The 19,689-nt window shown below is 40.8% G+C and overlaps 1 protein-coding gene across 1 annotated transcript in view; it reads right to left on the bottom strand.

The window, feature by feature from the left end:
- PIGS (phosphatidylinositol glycan anchor biosynthesis class S) overlaps positions 1 to 19,689 on the bottom strand; it is a 66,412-nt gene that overhangs the window by 22,284 nt on the left and 24,439 nt on the right. Inside the window, exons 5-7 of the mRNA XM_053706200.1 lie at positions 10,337 to 10,428; positions 9,682 to 9,916; positions 8,669 to 8,811 (exon numbers count right to left, since the gene is read on the bottom strand). Of these exons, the coding sequence (XP_053562175.1) occupies positions 8,669 to 8,811; positions 9,682 to 9,916; positions 10,337 to 10,428 (470 nt within the window). The remainder of the gene's footprint in view (positions 1 to 8,668; positions 8,812 to 9,681; positions 9,917 to 10,336; positions 10,429 to 19,689) is intronic.

Raw genomic sequence — 19,689 nt, 5'->3', positions numbered from 1 at the left:
AGCAGACTGAATTTATTTATTGTAGAATAAATTACTGGGAGAGATAGAAGAGGCTTCGTGACTGCGAGGATGACATCATCCGCAAAGAGAGATATTTTATATTCTCTAGATCCTACCTTAAGTCCCGCCACATCTGGATTATCCTTAATTAGTACTGCCAGCAGTTCAATACACATTGCAAAAAAACAGGGGAGACAAAGGGCACCCCTGTCTGGTGCCATTTCGAATTTGGATTTGTGACGACTGATACCCCGAGAGCCTAATATAAGCGTCAGGTGTGGAATAAATTCTTTTTAAAGCATTAGTAAAAGGTCCTCTGATCCCCATTCTATTAATGACTGCGAACATGTATTCCCAGTTGACCCTGTCAAATGCCTTTTCTGCGTCCAAAGCTAGAAACAGAGAAGGCACTTTCTTTACCATCGCATAATTGACTAGTTCAATCACTTTTCGTGTATTGTCCGGAGCTTCTCTCTGGGAGATGAAGCCCATTTGATCTGTATCTATCAAATTTCTAATGGGCACAGCTAAACGGTTTGCTAGTATTTTGGTGAACAGTTTCGGATCTTGATTTATCAAGGATATGGGGTGGTAATTCTGACAGTATTGTGTATTCTTTCCTGCTTTTGGAATGACTGTCACCCTCGCAGATCCGGGGGAATCTCAACTCCCTGTAAAATATTATTATATAATTTCACCAAAAGGGGTGCTATTGATATTCGTAAATCTTTATAGAAAGAGCCCGGAAAGCCATCCGGGCCTGGAGCTTTATTCCTTTTCAAATCTCGAATGGCCATTAAGACTTCCTGTGTCGTGATGGGGGCATTTAAGGAACTCAACTCTTCTTCTGAAACTGTGTTCAGTCTGCTATTGCCTAAGAAAGCGCATAATTCACCCCTTTTATTAGTTCCCCCTTTGATATTGGGTAAATTATAAAGCTGAGTGTAGAATTTTGCAAATTCATTGACTATTTGGAGAGGATCGTTAGTTACACGGCCATTAGCCCCTTGAATCTGAGTAATAGTGGAGGGCCTAGTGATTTCTTTTAGCTTATTTGCCAGCATCTTATCTGGCTTATTGCCATAAATATAGTATCTGGTATCCACTAATTTAATTGATTGGATCGCCTCTCTGTCTAATAGTTTATTTAATTCCTCATTTTTGCTATTTAACAGTTTCACTAGTTTATTTTGCTTTTTTTTTTTTAACTAATTGTTCTCTTATTGTCTCAATTTCCTTCCTTAGTGCTTCTATAGTGGAATTGTGTGCTTTTCTAATTCTGCTTGCCTCCTCTATCCGCATCCCTCATAGAGAAGCTTTAAGTGCACTCCAAACAAAGTTTGGGTTGGATGTGGTCCCTTCGTTTACAGTTGTAAACTCGCTAATGTGTTTCTGTATTTTTTGAACTAGAATGTCATTTTGAAGCATGCTCGGGTGTAGAGACCAGGACCTAGTTCTATGCATATTAACCATCCCCTCAAACTCCACCACCACCATGTCATGATCTGACCAGGCACTATTAAGTATGGAGGCTGACTTTATTAGCGGTAAAAGTATCTGACTAACCAAAATTAGGTATATTCTGGAGTATGAACCATAGACTGAGGAGTAAAAGATGTAATCCTTAACTCCTTTATTAAATGCTCTCCAGCTGTCGATAAGATTAAAATCTAGGAGAAGGTCTCTGAGCAGCTGTTGTGCTGGGGTTGATCGTCTTTTTTTACATGTCAACTGCGAGGTTCTGTCTAAGTCGTCATTTAACGTCAAATTAAAGTCCCCCCTATGATGATCTTACTTTTTTTCCAGCTCGATAAAAGCCTACTTAACCTACTTAAGAATGGGCCTTGGTTATCATTAGGTGCATAGACATTCACCAAAATTACTGGAGTATTGTGTATTGTTCCCTTTACAATTAAGAGTCTCCCTTCCTTATCTTTAAGAATTTCCTCCTTCTTGAAATTCAAGGACACATGTAATAGGATGGACACCCCACATTTTTTTTAGCATTAAGTGCATGAAACTGTAATGGGTAGTTCTTATCCCAGTACTTGGATGTAGTTTCTGAAACAAAATGTGTCTCTTGTAGCATTATTATATGGGCACTTTGGGATTTATAATCTGAGATTGCTTTTTTCCTTTTTATGTTGGAATTTAGCCCTCTCACATTATGAGTTATTAATTTAATATGCATAACTTTTTTCCTGTGTATTTGCTAACATAGCTCCATTTGTATCTAGAGACATTTCTATGTGACCATGTGTTATACATCTGTATTATGTGAACATTTGAGACTGTATATAACCTTAAACAAAAACAAAATAAATACTTACAAATTAACGCAGCATTGTGCATCCGTAACAAAACAAATATCATAACTTAGGTCAACTCTGGAACTTACGGCATCTTTTCAATGGTCTAAACTCAAGTGTATAGTTAACATCTAAATACTGTCAGCAAAGCCAAATAACTTAGCATTAGAGAAAAAGATAAAAGGATTAAAGCAGGAAGTAGAGAGGAAAGGGAAGTGGGAGATGTAGATGGAGAGCAAAGAGGAGAGGGCTTCTATGGACCCCGGACTCTCATGTAATAATGTTGCTTACAGTCCTCTTCATAACTGCAAATGAATAAGTTCAGGTACCATCGATCTTAAAGTCTGCCCTTAGCATCCTCCCTGTGACCTATAGGGCAAGTCCTCTTGCACTCCTCCGCATCCCGCGGTAAAATGAGTCTCAATAGCTGATCAAAGATGAATCAAGGTACTGTAAGGGACTCCGCTGGAGGGTCGATGTCCTCATCTTCCCTATTTGAAGAAGTCTTCACTTTTTTGGGTTTGCCACTCTTGCTTACAGTCGTCCAGACTCTCTGTATCGGCTTTCTTGCAGATTTATGAATGGTCTGTGGCTCTTCTTTAGCAACTTGGATCTCCAATTTAGTTAGGAGCATCAGTCCTTCATCCAGTGTAGAGCAAGAATATGAGATGTTATTATGAGTGAAGATCAGTTTAAATGGGAAGTTCCAGCGATATCTTATATTTTCTTTTATAAGAGCCGTGACCACTGGTCTCATCTCCCTGCGCCTCCTCAGTGTTTTTGGCAATAGGTCAGTGAATATCTGGATATTGTGGCCCTCATATGTGATGGTGCGAGCCTGTCTGGCTGCTTGGATAATTAATTCCTCGATGTGGAAATAGTGTAGCTTGACAATATATCTCTTGTTTTGGATTGAGTGGGTTTGGTTAAGGCCCTATGTACTCTGTCCAAAATTAACATTGCAGGTTCTGTGGTGTTATGTTTTGGTGAGCACGTAGATTTATCTAGTGTTTTTAATTTCGATTGAGAAAGACATTCTTTTACAGATTGATTTCTGCTTTTCATCTTGGTTGTAGCTACAAACGCCTTATCAAGAGACTATAACAGTTATTTCTCACTCAATTCAGAGGCTGTATAAATCAGACCGCTTAATTAAAGTAAAGTAATGAGGGGGCACAATACCAGTGCATTTGCTCTATAGTAGCATTACTGATGATTCTATCCTTATATCACTGTTTAACAGTTATTCCAGGTTGACCATTATTGCTTCGGCATTAACATATTTTTCCTGCTTGCATTTCAAAAATATAATACCACATTTTAAGTTCTGATATATAGAGGATCCTGGTTCTAATGTCACAAGACATCTGAGAGATGCGTAGTTCGTCTGCCAAACTTATCCTGAAGTTGCCCCTTCAGGTCAGCCAGACTTCCAGATGTTATAGATGTCAACTCTCACTAGTAAGAACCTAAATCTGATGAATCCCCTATTTGTTGATTATCACTCTCACATTTGTGTCTCCAGTAAGGCTCGCATTCAGTTGCTTAAGCATATATATCAAATAGAGCCCCCACGTGGAGTTCTGTTATCTCCAGGCCTTTCACTTGCTGTACAAAGTAAAATGAGTTCTGGGCCTTATATATGAGCATCGGAGCTATGTAAATATACTGTAAAAAACTTTGATTTTAGGATGTTTATTAGGAAGGATTATATGCTTATGTAGGATGTTTATAGAGTAACACTTACTGCCTTTTCACCGGAACTTTTCCAGACGGCGGCCTGGTCAGGATAATGTCCCTTCAGTATCAGGTGATAGTTAGTAACTGGTTCTCCAGGTCCCTGACAGAGTGTTGCTCGGCTGAGAAATGATCCACTGCTCTTTAAAAACTGGTCTGTTGTTATGCTGTACGAGTGCCGAAGTAGGCCGAAGCTTCAGACTTTCCTACCGACTCCTCCGGTTCTCCCAGTCGGCCTGCCTCCGGTTCCGCTTCTGCTTTCAAAATGAAGCCCAAAAATGCTTTCTGAGGTCTCCCATACACTTGCCTGGTGTAGGTGTAATAATTGGCGTTCTTTATATCGCTGCAAAACCACTTTAATCAGTGTTTTATGCCAGAGCTCTGATAAAGCATGTCTGCTCTGCAGCTCACCAAACTCCGCCCTCCTTTTTTTTTTTTAAACTTCATTAAACTTGATTCTCATACTGAAACTGTTAGACTGCAAAAGGGAAATACACATAGACCTGACTCATGGCAAATATAAGTAAATACATATATTTAAAACTTTATATTAATACATAAAGCTCCAAACATAATTGAGAGTGTCTTAAATAATAATACATACTTACCTGAAGACACCCATCCACATATAGCAAACAGCCAAACCAGTACTGAAAACTATCAGCAGAGGTAATGGTATAAGAGTATATCTTCGATCTGAAAAGGGAGGTAGGAGATTAATTCCTACGACCAATAGCAGAGAGCCCTTGAAAAGATTTCCCATGAGTGAAACCATAAAAATCAACAGGCAATACTCTCTTCACATCCCTCTGACAAACACTGTACTCAGAGGAATTGGGCTTCAGAATGCTTAGAAGCGCTTATCATAGAAGAAATTATAAAAATCAAGCACAAACTTACTTCACCACCTCCATAGGAGGCAAACGGCTAGATTTAGAGTTTTGTCGGTAACGACCCGCGTAGCTAACGCTGGCTTTTTTTCCCCCGCACCTTTTAAATACCGCTGGTATTTAGAGTTCACAGAAGGGCTGCGTTAGGCTCCAAAAAAGGAGCGTAGAGCATAATTTACCGCCACTGCAACTCTCAATACCAGCGGTGCTTACGGACGCGGCAAGCTTCAAAAACGTGCTCGTGCACGATTCCCCCATAGAAAACAATGGGGCCGTTTGAGCTGGAAAAAAACAGCGTTCAGCTCCTAACGCAGCCCCATTGTTTCCTATGGGGAAACACTTCCTAAGTCTGCACCTAACACCCTAACATGTACCCCGAGTCTAAACACCCCTAACCTTACACTTATTAACCCCTAATCTGCCGACCCCGCTATCGCTGACCCCTGCATATTTTTTTAACCCCTAATCTGCCGCTCTGTACACCGCCGCAACCTACATTATACCTATGTACCCCTAATCTGCTGCCCCTAACACCGCCGACCCCTATATTATATTTATTAACCCCTAATCTGCCCCCCACAACGTCGCCGCCAGCTACCTACAATAATTAACCCCTAATCTGCTGACTGGACCTCACCGCTACTATAATAAATGTATTAACCCCTAATCCGCCTCACTAACCCTATAATAAATAGTATTAACCCCTAATCTGCCCTCCCTAACATCGCTGACACCTAACTTCAAGTATTAACCCCTAATCTGCCGACCGGACCTCACCGCTACTATAATAAATGTATTAACCCCTAAAGCTAAGTTTAACCCTAACACTAACACCCCCCTAAGTTAAATATAATTTAAATCTAACGAAATAAATTAACTCTTATTAAATAAATTATTCCTATTTAAAGCTAAATACTTACCTGTACAATAAACCCTAATATAGCTACAATATAAATTATAATTATATTGTAGCTATTTTAGGATTAATATTTATTTTACAGGCAACTTTGTAATTATTTTAACCAGGTACAATAGCTATTAAATAGTTAATAACTATTTAATAGCTACCTAGATAAAATAATTACAAAATTACCTGTAAAATAAATCCTAACCTAAGTTACAATTAAACCTAACACTACACTATCAATAAATTAATTACATAAAATACCTACAATTAAATCTAACACTACACTATCAATACATTAATTACATGAAATACCTACAAATAAATACAATTAAATAAACTAACTAAAGTACAAAAAATTAAAAAAGCTAAGTTACAAAAAAAAAAAAAATTAATTACAAACATAATAAAAATATTACAACAATTTTAAGCTAATTACACCTACTCTAAGCCCTCTAATAAAATAACAAAGCCCCCCAAAATAAAAAATGCCCTACCCTATTCTAAAATTAAAATAGAAAAGCTCTTTTACCTTACCAGCCCTTAAAAGGGCCTTTTGCGGGGCATGCCCCAAAGAATTCAGCTCTTTTGCCTGGAAAAAAAAACACAATACCCCCCCCCCCCCAACATTACAACCCACCACCCACATACCCCTAATCTAACCCAAACCCCCCTTAAATAAACCTAACACTAAGCCCCTGAAGATCTTCCTACCTTATCTTCACCACACCGGGTATCACCGATCCGTCCAGGCTCCGAAATCTTCATCCAAGCCCAAGCGGGGGCTGGAGATCCATCATCCGACTGAAGTCTTCTATCAAGCGGCAAGAAGAAGTCCAGAAGAGGCTCCAAAGTCTTCATCCTATCCGGGCAGAAGAGGAGATCCGAACCGGCAACCATCTTCATCCAAGCGGCATCTTCTATCTTCATCCGATGACGAGCGGCTCCATCTTCAAGACCTCCGGCGCGGATCCATCCTCTTCTTTCGACGTTCTAAGTCCGAATGAAGGTTCCTTTAAATGACGTCATCCAAGACGGCGTCCCTCGAATTCCGATTGGCTGATAGGATTCTAGCAGATAACCAATCCCTTATGCTCCCTTGGGAGACTTCGTCATATATAATCTGTATATTTAGATCTTTTGTTTTGTGCAACCCAGTTCAATGGGGATAATAGTATTTTTGATAGTATATGCAGGCATCAGGATTGGACTCACCGGTGTTTGTATAATCATTTTTAATTTATTTTAACTGTGTTTTACACAGATTTCAATTTATACACCCTTATATTGGGGTTGAGACCTATATTATATTATTATCATTATATATATAGCGTAAGTATGCCTTTCTAGCTTTGCATTCTTTCTTACTTATTTTAATGTATATTGAATAAAGATCGTTTTTATCATTCATCCTGGGAGAAGTGCCGGCTTTTTCTTTCTGCAATTCAAGCTATCTACTTTCCCTGACCGGCTTCTGGGCACCTCTCAGCTGTGTTGTGCTGTGGATCAGTTCACTCTATAGTGACGCTTTGGGAGACAGATCACTGGAACGCTATTGGAGGATTGCAACACGTGATACCCGGAAGTGCATTGGAGCCCGGGTCTGGAGCGCATACTGAAGACTAACGCCGGCTGTTTTGTGCACGATCCTGCTTATCAGACTGTCCCTTCTACCTGGGGTGGTGAGTAACCGTCCTTTGGTATTGTTATGGTCTCTCTGTGATTTCAGGCTGCACTACATATATGGCTCAGTTCATGGAACATTGTAACTTATAGCGTTTTAGTGACAGTGTATGCGCTCCATCTCTTTTATTCACTAACTTGCATCTCCTACATTATAACTGTGGATTGGAGCTGGTTGTGTAACATTTTTTCTTTTTTTCTCTGCATATGTATATATATAAAAAAGTTATTTTGATTATTTTTTCGGAGTGCTAAGGGGATGCTCTTTTCTATTTTGTTGAAACAGTCTTTTTTGGCATCCAGCACCACCTGACTAGGCTCAGCCTGTTCATGGTTATATAGGATTGTTCATACAGTTTTTTTGCTTTCTGTACAAAATAAAGTGCAAGTACATGTAACTGGAGACTTTTCTCCACCCCTCCCCCTTTCACTATTTGTTAAAAAGAGTTTTTAAAAGGCTGGAAGTGTAAGACAGTTAAAGGGACATAAACCCAAAATTTGCCTTTCATGATTCATATAGAACATACAATTTTAAACAACTTTCCAATTTACACATCAGCAAGAGCACTAGATGGCAGCACTATTTCCTGTCATGTAGTGCCGCAGACAAGTGCAAGCTACCTATCTGGATATCTCTTCAGAAAAAGAACAAGAGAACAAAGCAAATTTCATAATAGAAGTAAACTAAAATTGTATTCTCTATCTAAAAATAAATAAAGGGACATGAAACCCAACATTTTTTCTTTCATGATTCAGTTATTATTTTGTAGCAGTAAGAGGTTGCAAGACAACAAAAAAACAATAAATACAACAGAAAGGTTTATAACATTTCTAAAGGAATTACAAAAGAAATTGTATAGTGTGGCTAAAAATAATGCTACACTTAGAAAAAAGATGATATAAGCATCTATCACAATAGTCCAGTGTCTCTGGGTCAAGAAAGGACACTGCAACCTTCAGTCTACAGAGCAAGCGCAATATCTATAACTCTGGGGAATCTGGTACTATAACATATTCAAGCAAACCAAAAAAACTATACATTATATAAAAAATGTATTAAGAAACTCATTGTTTCTATACCTTACATATAAAATTCACATGTGACATATTTGTTAAATGTGCATCAGTTACAGAGAGACTCTTACCTGGGAGTCTACAGAGAAGTTGGCCAATGGACTTAGCTTGTTCAAAAATGGCTGGATATAATGATCTGCAGAAAAGTGTATATCCCAATTCAGATCATGAGATTTAGGGTCAGGGTTCAGTAAACTAAAAGTGATGTCATAGCCTGAAAAGAGAAACAAGATTACAAAATTATTGTTGCATAGACTCTCCGACAACTGCGGATAACTGTAAAATATAAACTGACCTAACGTATCATTTGCGATCTTAAAATAACAGCAGACATCAGCCTAAAGATTTAGCTGAACAAAAGCTTAAAAGGGACAGTAAAATCATAATTAGATATTCATGATTTAGACAGAGCATACAATTTTAAACAATTTTCCAATATACTTCTATTTAATTTGCTTCCTTCTCTTGTTATCCTTTGCTGAAATGTTTATCTAGGAAAGCTCAGAAGCAGCAAAGAACCCAGGTTCTAGCTGCCGATTGGTGGCATTATATATATATATATATATATATATATATATATATATATATATATTTTTTTTATTTTTTTTTTACAAATACCCACCGATTTTCATTGGCTCACCCATGTGTTCAGTTAGAAACCAGTAGTGCATTGCTGCTACTTCAACAAATGATACCAAGAGAATGAAACTAAATTAGAAGAATGCCATTGCACTAAATGCTAGTGTATAGTTATCAAAATATATAGACTGGATTGGAAACATAGAATTTGATGATAGATAAGAACCAAAAGGCCCATCAAGTCTACCCATTTTACATGTTACTGTTTTCTAAGGATAGCCTTATGAATTTTCTAGGCATTTTTTTTTTTAATTATTTTACGGTCTCTATATTTACCACCTCTATTGGAAATTTATTCCATGAATCCACCACCCTTTCTGTAAAAAATTGCTTCATTGAGATAAACTGACCCAATAATAAGCAGTTAGTTAAAGCCTAATTATGGACAGATATCTGTGTATAGCAAATATCATGGCAAGGTGCTATAGGAATTCTGTGTATTTACCTGGACTAGACTTGAAGGCTCTTCTGTTGTTTTCAAAGTCATCTTTACTAAACCTGCCAATGGGAATCCTATCAGACAATGCTGCTGTGATGGCCTCCTCAGTAAGTGACATTGTCTGAGCAATGCGATCTACTTTATAGTAGAGGGTGCGGAGGAGTTCATCAGTGCGTGAAGATGAATCCAGATCATGCTGAACAAGAACCCTCCGGTGCTTTCCAATGTACACTTGATTACCCTTTTTAGTAAAAAAAAAAAAATAAAGAGACAGATTTACAATTTAGATATTATATATAAATTAAAGGAAATGAAAGTGATATTTAGCCTGCAAAGGGGAATACACTTACTTTTAAAACACAGAAACAATGTTTAAGTGAAAAGAAAAAAAAAAAAAATGTTTATCACATACTATATTTGTACACAACCATATGATTATTATTATTATTACTACACTCCCTTTAACCCCAGGGAAAGGGATTCAAACTTGAAGAAACTGCAACGACTACCGTGGTAAATCTATTCTTTTTTTTTATATTGAGAAAGTTGTGTATATCACAATTATATAAACAATAAACTTGCACATTTTATTGATGAAAACTCTGTATAAAAGTAAAGTTGTATATCTGACATAAAAGATGCATTAGTGCATTATTATTACCTGAGAAAAGATGGCAGATGTTTCAGGAATGATATACAGAGACAACGAGCCCTGTGTCCCTTTACTCAGTTGCTGGAGAGCTTCATCTGCCTCTGAAGAATAAAAACATGTCTATTTAAATGACTATCTATTTCTGGCCTAGGTGTTTTTTTTTATTTTATTTTTTTAAAGAGACCTTTATATACTGTGGTATTATATTATACCATTTGTAATTGCCGATTTATTCATTATGGAAAAATCATATTGTTAGCAGATATACTTAAATCTAATTACATTTTTGAACAATGTTAAATTAAAAGTAATAACGTGTTGACCAAACTCAAATGCTACTTTCATATACTAATATTGCTGCTCATTATACTACAATGATCAAATTTTACACGCTCAAAATACAAAACATGCTGTTCTTCTATTATCAATTTTTTCCTGAATATGTCTTAAGAATGAAAAAACAAAATTTATGTTTACCTGATAAATTTCTTTCTCCTACGGTGTGTCCGGTCCACGGCTTCATCCTTACTTGTAGGATATTCTCTTCCCCTACAGGAAATGGCAAAGAGAGCACACAGCAAGAGCTGTCCATATAGTCCCCCCTCTGGCTCCGCCCCCCAGTCATTCGACCGACGGTTAGGAGAAAAAGGAGAAACCATAGGGTGCCGTGGTGACTGTAGTGTATGGAATAAAAATTTTTTAAACCTGACTAAAAGCCAGGGCGGGCCGTGGACCGGACACACCGTAGGAGAAAGAAATTTATCAGGTAAACATAAATTCTGTTTTCTTCTACATTGGTGTGTCCGGTCCACGGCTTCATCCTTACTTGTGGGAACCAATACCAAAGCTTTAGGACACGGATGAAGGGAGGTAGCAAGTCAGGTTACCTAAACGGAAGGCACCACGGCTTGTAAAACCTTTCTCCCAAAAACAGCCTCCGAAGAAGCATAAGTATCGAATTTGTAAAATTTGGCAAAAGTATGCAGAGAAGACCAAGTCGCTGCCTTACAGATCTGATCAACAGAAGCCTCATTCTTGAAGGCCCATGTGGAAGCCACAGCTCTAGTAGAGTGAGCTGTAATTTGTTCAGGAGGCTGCCATCCGGCAGTCTCATAAGCCAATCGGATGATGCTTTTCAGCCAAAAGAAAGAGAGGTAGCAATAGCTTTCTGCCCTCTCCTCTTACCAGAATAAACGACAAACAAAGATGATGTTTGTCTGAAATCCTTTGTTGCTTCTAACAACTAGGTTGTGTAACAAACGTTCCTTCTTTGAAACTGGATTCGGACATAGGGAAGGAACAACTATTTCCTGGTTAATATTCCTGTTGGAAACTACTTTGGAAGAAAACCAGGTTTGGTACGTAAAACTACCTTATCTGCATGAAATACCAGATAGGGAGAAGTACACTGCAAAGCAGATAATTCAGAAACTCTTCTAGCAGAAGAAATAGCAACTAAAAACAGAACTTTCCAAGATAGTAACTTAATATCTATGGAATGCAAAGGTTCAAACGGAACCCCTTGAAGAACTGAAAGAACTAAGTTTAGACTCCCTGGAGGAGTCATAGGTCTGTAAACAGGCTTGATTCTGACTAACGCCTGTACAAACGCTTGTACATCTGGCACGGCTGCCAGACGTTTGTGCAACAAGACAGACAGAGCAGATATCTGTCCCTTTAGAGAACTAGCTGACAGACCTTTCTCCAAACCCTCTTGGAGAAAGGAAAGAATCATAGGGATTTTGATTTTACTCCAAGAAAAACATTTGGATTCGCACCAACGGATATATTTGTGCCATATCTTATGGTAAATCTTCCTAGTCACAGGCTTTCTGGCTTGAACCAGAGTATCTATAACTGAATCTGAAAACCCACGCTTAGATAGAATCAAGCGTTCAATTTCCAAGCAGTCAGTTGCAGAGAGACTAGATTTGGATGTTCGAATGGACCTTGTACTAGAAGATCCTGTCTCAAAGGTAGCTTCCATGGTGGAGCCGATGACATATTCACCAGGTCTGCATACCAAGTCCTGCGTGGCCACGCAGGAGCTATTAGGATCACCGAGGCCTTCTCCTGTTTGATCCTGACTACCAGCCTGGGAAGGAGAGGGAACGGTGGAAACACATAAGCTAGATTGAACGACCAAGGCGCCACTAATGCATCCACTAGTGTCACCCTGGGATCCCTGGATCTGGACCCGTATCGAGGAACTTTGAAGTTCTGACGAGACGCCATCAGATCCATATCTGGAGTGCCCCATAGTTGAGTTAACTGGGCAAAGACCTCCGGGTGGAGTTCCCACTCCCCCGGATGGAAAGTCTGACGACTCAAATAATCCGCCTCCCAGTTGTCTACCCCTGGGATGTGGATTGCAGATAGGTGGAAGGAGTGATCCTCCGCCCATTTGATGATCTTGGATACCTCTGTCATCGCCAAGGAACTCTTTGTTCCCCCCTGATGATTGATGTACGCTACAGTCGTCATGTTGTCCGACTGAAATCTTATGAATCTGGCCTTCGCTAGGTGAGGCCAGGCCAGGAGCGCATTGAATATCGTTCTCAGTTCCAAAATGTTTATCGGGAGAAGGGACTCTTCCCGAGACCATAGACCCTGAGCTTTCAGGGAGTCCCAGACCGCGCCCCAGCCTAAGAGACTGGCGTCGGTCGTGACGATGACCCACTCTGGTCTGCGGAAACTCATTCCCTGAGACAGGTGATCCTGAGTCAACCACCAGCGGAGTGAGTCTCTGGTTACCTGGTCTACTTGAATCTGGGGAGACAAGTCTGCATAATCCCCATTCCACTGTTTGAGCATGCACAGTTGCAATGGTCTTAGATGAATTCGAGCAAAAGGAACCACGTCCATTGCTGCAACCATTAGTCTTATTACCTCCATGCACTGAGCTATGGAAGGCTGAGGAATAGATTGAAGAACTTGACAAGCGTTTAGAAGTTTTAATTTTCTGACCTCTGTCAGAAAAATCTTAATTTCTACAGAATCTATTATTGTTCCCAGAAAGGGAACCCTTGTAGACGGGGACAGGGAACTCTTTTCTACGTTCACCTTCCACCCGTGAGACCTGAGAAAAGCTAATACAATGTCTGTATGAGCCCTTGATCTGGAAAGGGACGACGCTTGGATTAGTATGTCGTCTAAGTAAGGTGCCACCGCAATGCCCCTCGGTCTTAGAACCGCTAGTAGGGACCCTAGCACCTTTGTGAAAATTCTGGGAGCAGTGGCTAAACCGAACGGAAGAGCCACGAACTGGTAATGTTTGTCCAGAAAGGCGAACCTTAGGAACTGATGATGATCTTTGTGGATAGGAATATGTAGGTACACATCCTTTAAGTCCACGGTAGTCATGTATTGACCCTCCTGGATTGTTGGTAAAATTGTTCGAATGGTTTCCATTTTGAATGATGGAACTCTGAGGAATTTGTTTAGAATTTTTAAATCCAGAATTGGCCTGAAAGTTCCCTCTTTTTTGGGAACTACGAACAGGTTTGAGTAAAACCCCAGACCTTGTTCCGCTGTTGGAACTGGGTGTATCACTCCCATCTTTAATAGGTCTCCTACGCAATGTAAGAATGCCTGTCTCTTTATCTGGTCTGAAGATAAGCGAGACATGTGGAACCTTCCCCTTGGAGGAAGTTCCTTGAACTCTAGAAGATACCCCTGAGAGACTATTTCTAGTGCCCAGGGATCCGGAACATCTCTTGCCCAAGCCTGAGCAAAGAGAGAAAGTTTGCCCCCTACTAGATCCGGTCCCAGATCGGGGGCTACCCCTTCATGCTGTCTTGGTAGCAGCAGCAGGCTTCTTGGCCTGTTTACCCTTGTTCCAGCCTTGCATTGGTTTCCATGCTGGTTTAGGCTGGGAAGTGTTACCCTCTTGTCTAGAGGCTGCAGAGTTAGGAGACGGTCCGTTCCTGAAATTGCGAAAGGAACGAAAATTAGACTTGTTCTTAGCCTTGAAAGGCCTATCCTGTGGGAGGGCATGGCCCTTTCCCCCAGTGATATCTGAAATAATCTCCTTCAATTCTGGCCCAAAAAGGGTCTTACCCTTGAAAGGAATATTAAGCAGTTTTGTCTTGGACGACACATCCGCCGACCTAGATTTTAGCCAAAGCGCTCTGCGCGCCACTATAGCAAAACCTGAATTTTTCGCCGCTAATTTAGCCAATTGAAAAGCGGCATCTAAAATAAAGGAATTAGTCAACTTTAGTGCGTGAATTCTGTCCATGACTTCCTCATATGGAGTCTCCTTACGGAGCGAATTTTCTAGTTCCTCGAACCAAAAAGACGCCGCCGTGGTGACAGGAATAATGCACGAAATTGGTTGGAGAAGGAAACCTTGCTGAAAAAATATCTTTTTAAGCAATCCTTCCAATTTTTTATCCATAAGATCTTTGAAAGCACAACTGTCCTCAATGGGAATAGTTGTGCGCTTGGCCAACGTAGAAACTGCCCCCTCAACCTTAGGGACTGTTTGCCATGCGTCCCTTCTGGGGTCGACAATGGGGAGAATTTTCTTAAATATAGGAGGTGGGACAAAAAGGTATACCTGGCTTCTCCCACTCCTTGGTCACTATGTCCGCCACCCTCTTGGGTATCGGAAAGGCATCAGCGTGCACAGGGACCTCTAGGAATTTGTCCATTTTGCACAATTTCTCTGGAATCACCAAAGAGTCACAATCATCAAGAGTAGTTAGCACCTCCTTAAGCAGGGAGCGGAGATGTTCTAACTTAAATTTAAATGCCACGATATCAGGTTCTGCCTGCGGAGAAACTTTTCCTGAATCAGAAATTTCTCCCTCAGACAGACCCTCCCTCACTGCCAATTCAGACTGGTGTGAGGGTATAACAGATAAATTATCGTCAGCGCCCACTTGCTCATCCTCTGTATTTAAAACTGAGCAATCACGCTTTCTGGGAAATGCTGGCAGTTTGGATAAAAGATTTGCTATAGAATTATCCATTACTGCAGTTAATTGCTGCATAGTAACAAGCATTGGCGCGCTAGATGTACTAGGTGTCGCCTGCGCGGGCAAAACTGGTGTTGACACAGAAGGAGAGGATGATGAACTATCCCCACTACCTTCATTTGAAGAATCATCTTGGGCAACCTTATTAAATGTGACAGTACTGTCCTTACTTTGTTTGGACGCCATGGCACAATTTTCACATACATTTAAAGGGGGAACCACCTTGGCCTCCATACACACAGAACATATGATATCTGAAGGTATAGACATGTTAGACAGACTTTGGCAGGCTATTAATGCAATAAAACCGTTTTTAAACAAAACCGTTACTGTCTCTTTAAATAATAAAAAGAGCACACTTTATTTCTGAATGTTTGAAAAACTATGAAGGAAATATCCGATCTTTACAAAATGCTTTGAAAGTATTGCACACCAAATTTCAAGTCTCTAACCCCTTAAATGAGCAAACCGGAGCTAATTGTTCAATTTACCAGTTTAAACCCACTACAGTCCCTGCCACAGCCTTTGCTGCGGCTTTTACCTTCCTTGGGGGTTATTCACCACAGAAATAAGCCTTCTTGAAATCGTTTTTATGGCCACAGTACCCTCTCACATGAAGCTGCATGCACTGCTTCCAAAAAGTAACTGCGCAACTGAGGCGCGAAAATGAGGCCTCCTCCCTCTGCATACCAGAGTGAAGGGGCCTTCCTGACTAGATTAGGTATCTAAACAACTGCCAGGCGTAATAAAAACGTTCCCAAAGGCGTTTCAAAGTCACAAAACACTCCAAAAGTCATAAATAATATATAAATCAATCGATTTAGCCCACAATAGTGTCAACCAGTATAGAGCCCATTTATAAGCCTTCATTCTGTTATGAGTCTAAGAAAATGGCTTACCGATCCCATAAGGGAAAATGACAGTCTTATAGCATTACTATGTCTTGTTAGAAAAAGAACTAGTCATACCTGGAGCAGAAAAGGCTGCAAACTGTTCCCCCCAACTGAAGTTCTCTGGTTTCAACAGTCCTGCGTGGGAACAGCAATGGATTTTAGTAACTTGCTAAAATCATACTCCTCTTTTAACAGAACTCTTCATCACTTTCTGTTGTAGAGTAAATAGTACAAACCGGCACTATTTTAAAATAACAAACACTTGATAGAAGAAATAAAACTACAACTAACACCACATACTCTTTACCATCCCCGTGGAGATGCTACTTGTTCAGAGTAGGCAAAGAGAATGACTGGGGGGCGGAGCCAGAGGGGGGACTATATGGACAGCTCTTGCTGTGTGCTCTCTTTGCCATTTCCTGTAGGGGAAGAGAATATCCCACAAGTAAGGATGAAGCCGTGGACCGGACACACCAATGTAGGAGAAAACAGATTTTATGCTTACCTGATAAATTACTTTCTCTTGCGGTGTATCCAGTCCACGGATTCATCCTTTACTTGTGGGATATTCTCATTCCCTACAGGAAGTAGCAAAGAGAGCACACAGCAAAGCTGTTCATATAGCTCCCCCTCTAGCTTCACCCCCCAGTGATTCGACCAAAGGTTAGGAAGAAAAAGGAGAAACCATAGGGTGCAGTGGTGACTGTAGTTTAAACAAAAATAATTTTACCTGACTTAAATGCCAGGGCGTGCCGTGGACTGGATACACCGCAAGAGAAAGTAATTTATCAGGTAAGCATAAATTCTGTTTTCTCTTGCAAGGTGTATCCAGTCCACGGATTCATCCTTTACTTGTGGGATTCCAATACCAAAGCTTTAGGACACGGATGAAGGGAGGGAACAAGACAGGTACCTTAAACGGAAGGCACCACTGCTTGCAAAACCTTTCTCCCAAAAATAGTCTCCGAAGAAGCAAAAGTATTGAATTTGTAAAATTTGGCAAAAGTATGCAGTGAAGACCAAGTCGCTGCCTTACAAATCTGTTCAACAGAAGCCTCATTTTTGAAAGCCCATGTGGAAGCCACTGCTCTGGTAGAATGAGCTGTAATTCTTTCAGGAGGCTGCTGGCCAGCAGTCTCATAGGCCAAACGGATGATGCTTTTCAGCCAAAAGGAAAGAGAGGTAGCAGTCGCTTTCTGACCTCTCCTCTTACCAGAATAGATAAAAAACAAGGAAGATGTTTGTCTGAAATCCTTAGTTGCTTGTAAATAGAACTTTAAAGCATGAACTACATCAAGATTGTGTAATAGACGTTCCTTCTTCGAAGATGGATTAGGACACAGAGAAGGAACAACTATTTCCTGGTTAATATTCTTGTTAGAAACAACTTTAGGAAGAAAACCAGGCTTGGCACGCAAAACTACCTTATCTGCGTGGAACACAAGGTAAGGTGAATCACACTGTAAGGCAGATAATTCTGAAACTCTTCGAGCATAAGAGATAGCTATCAAAAACAAAACTTTCCAAGATAACAACTTAATGTCTATAAAATGTAAAGGTTCAAACGGAACCCCTTGAAGAACTGAAAGAACTAGATTCAAACTCCCTGGCGGAGCCACAGGTTTATAGACAGGCTTAATTCTGACTAAAGCCTGAGCAAACGCTTGAACGTCTGGTACATCTGCCAGACGCTTGTGTAACAGGATAGACAAAGCAGATATTTGTCCTTTTAAGGAACTAGCTGGCAATCCTTTCTCCAGTCCTTCTTGGAGAAAGGACAATATCCTGGGAATCCTAATCTTACTCCATGAGTAAACCTTGGATTCACACCAACAAGGATATTTCCGCCATATCTTATTGTAGATTTTCCTGGTGACAGGCTTTCTAGCCTGAATCAGAGTATCTATAACTGACTCAGAGAACCCACGCTTTGATAGAATTAAGCGATCAATCTCCAAGCAGTCAGATGTAGAGAAACTAAATTTGGATGCTTGAACGGACCCTGTATTAGAAGATCCTGCCTCATTGGCAGTATCCATGGTGGGACAGATGACATGTCCACTAGGTCTGCATACCAAGTCCTGCGTGGCCACGCAGGCGCTATCAGAATCACTGAAGCCTTCTCCTGCTTGATTCTGGCAACCAGACGCGGGAGGAGAGGAAACGGTGTAAAAACATAAGCCAGATTGAAGGACCAAGGCGCTGCTAGAGCATCTATCAATACCGTCTTGGGATCCAGGGAACTGGACCCGTAGAGAGGAAGTTTGGTGTTCTGACGGGATGCCATCAGATCCAACTCTGGGGTGCCCCATAGCTGAGTCAGCTGGGCAAATACCTCCGGGTGGAGTTCCCACTCCCCCGGGTGAAAAGTCTGACGACTTAGAAAATCCGCCTCCCAGTCGTCTACTCCTGGGATGTGAATTGCTGAGAGATGGCAAGAGTGATCCTCCGCCCACCTGATTATTTTGGTTACTTCCGTCATCGCTAGGGAACTCTTTGTTCCCCCCTGATGATTGACGTAAGCTACAGTCGTGATGTTGTCCGACTGAAATCTGATGAATTTGGCCGCCGCTAGTTGAGGCCATGCCTGAAGAGCGTTGAATATCGCCCTCAGTTCCAGAATGTTTATCGGGAGAAGGAGTTTCTTCCAGAGACCATAAGCCCTGAGCTTTCAGGGAGTCCCAGACCGCACCCCAGCCTAACAGACATGCGTCGGTCGTTACGATGATCCACTCTGGCCTGCGGAAACATATTCCTTGAGACAGGTGATCCTGAGACAACCACCAGAGAAGAGAATCTCTGGTCTCCTGGTCCAACTGAATTTGAGGAGACAAATCTGCATAATCCCCATTCCACTGTTTCAGCATGCATAGTTGCAGTGGTCTGAGGTGTATCCGAGCAAAAGTGACTATGACCATTGCCTGCTTGATTCTGGCAACCAGACGCGGGAGGAGAGGAAACGGTGTAAAAACATAAGCCAGATTGAAGGACCAAGGCGCTGCTTAGCTTAGCTATTTGGAAAGCGGTGTCAGTGATAAAATAATTAGCTAGCTTTAGAGCCTTAATTCTATCCATAATTTCCTCATAGGAGGTCTCCGTCTGGAGCGAGTCCTCCAGCGCCTCAAACCAGAAAGCAGCTGCAGTAGTTACAGGAATAATGCAGGCAATAGGTTGGAGAAGAAAACCTTGTTGAACAAAAATTTTCTTAAGTAAACCCTCTAATTTTTTATCCATAGGGTCTTTAAAAGCACAACTGTCTTCAATTGGTATGGTTGTGTGTTTAGCTAGTGTAGAAACAGCCCCCTTAACCTTAGGGACCGTCTGCCACGAGTCCCGCATGGGGTCAGATATGGGGAACATTTTCTTAAAAACAGGAGGGGGGACAAAAGGGACACCTGGCCTATCCCACTCCCTAGTAACGATATCCGCAATCCTCTTAGGGACCGGAAACGCATCCGTGTAAACAGGGACCTCTAGGTACTTGTCC

This window comes from Bombina bombina, chromosome 3, assembly GCF_027579735.1.
Source record: "Bombina bombina isolate aBomBom1 chromosome 3, aBomBom1.pri, whole genome shotgun sequence".
NCBI lineage: Eukaryota > Metazoa > Chordata > Amphibia > Anura > Bombinatoridae > Bombina > Bombina bombina.
Note: the sequence above shows the minus strand (reverse complement) of the source record. Positions and strands in the feature narration are given on the sequence as shown.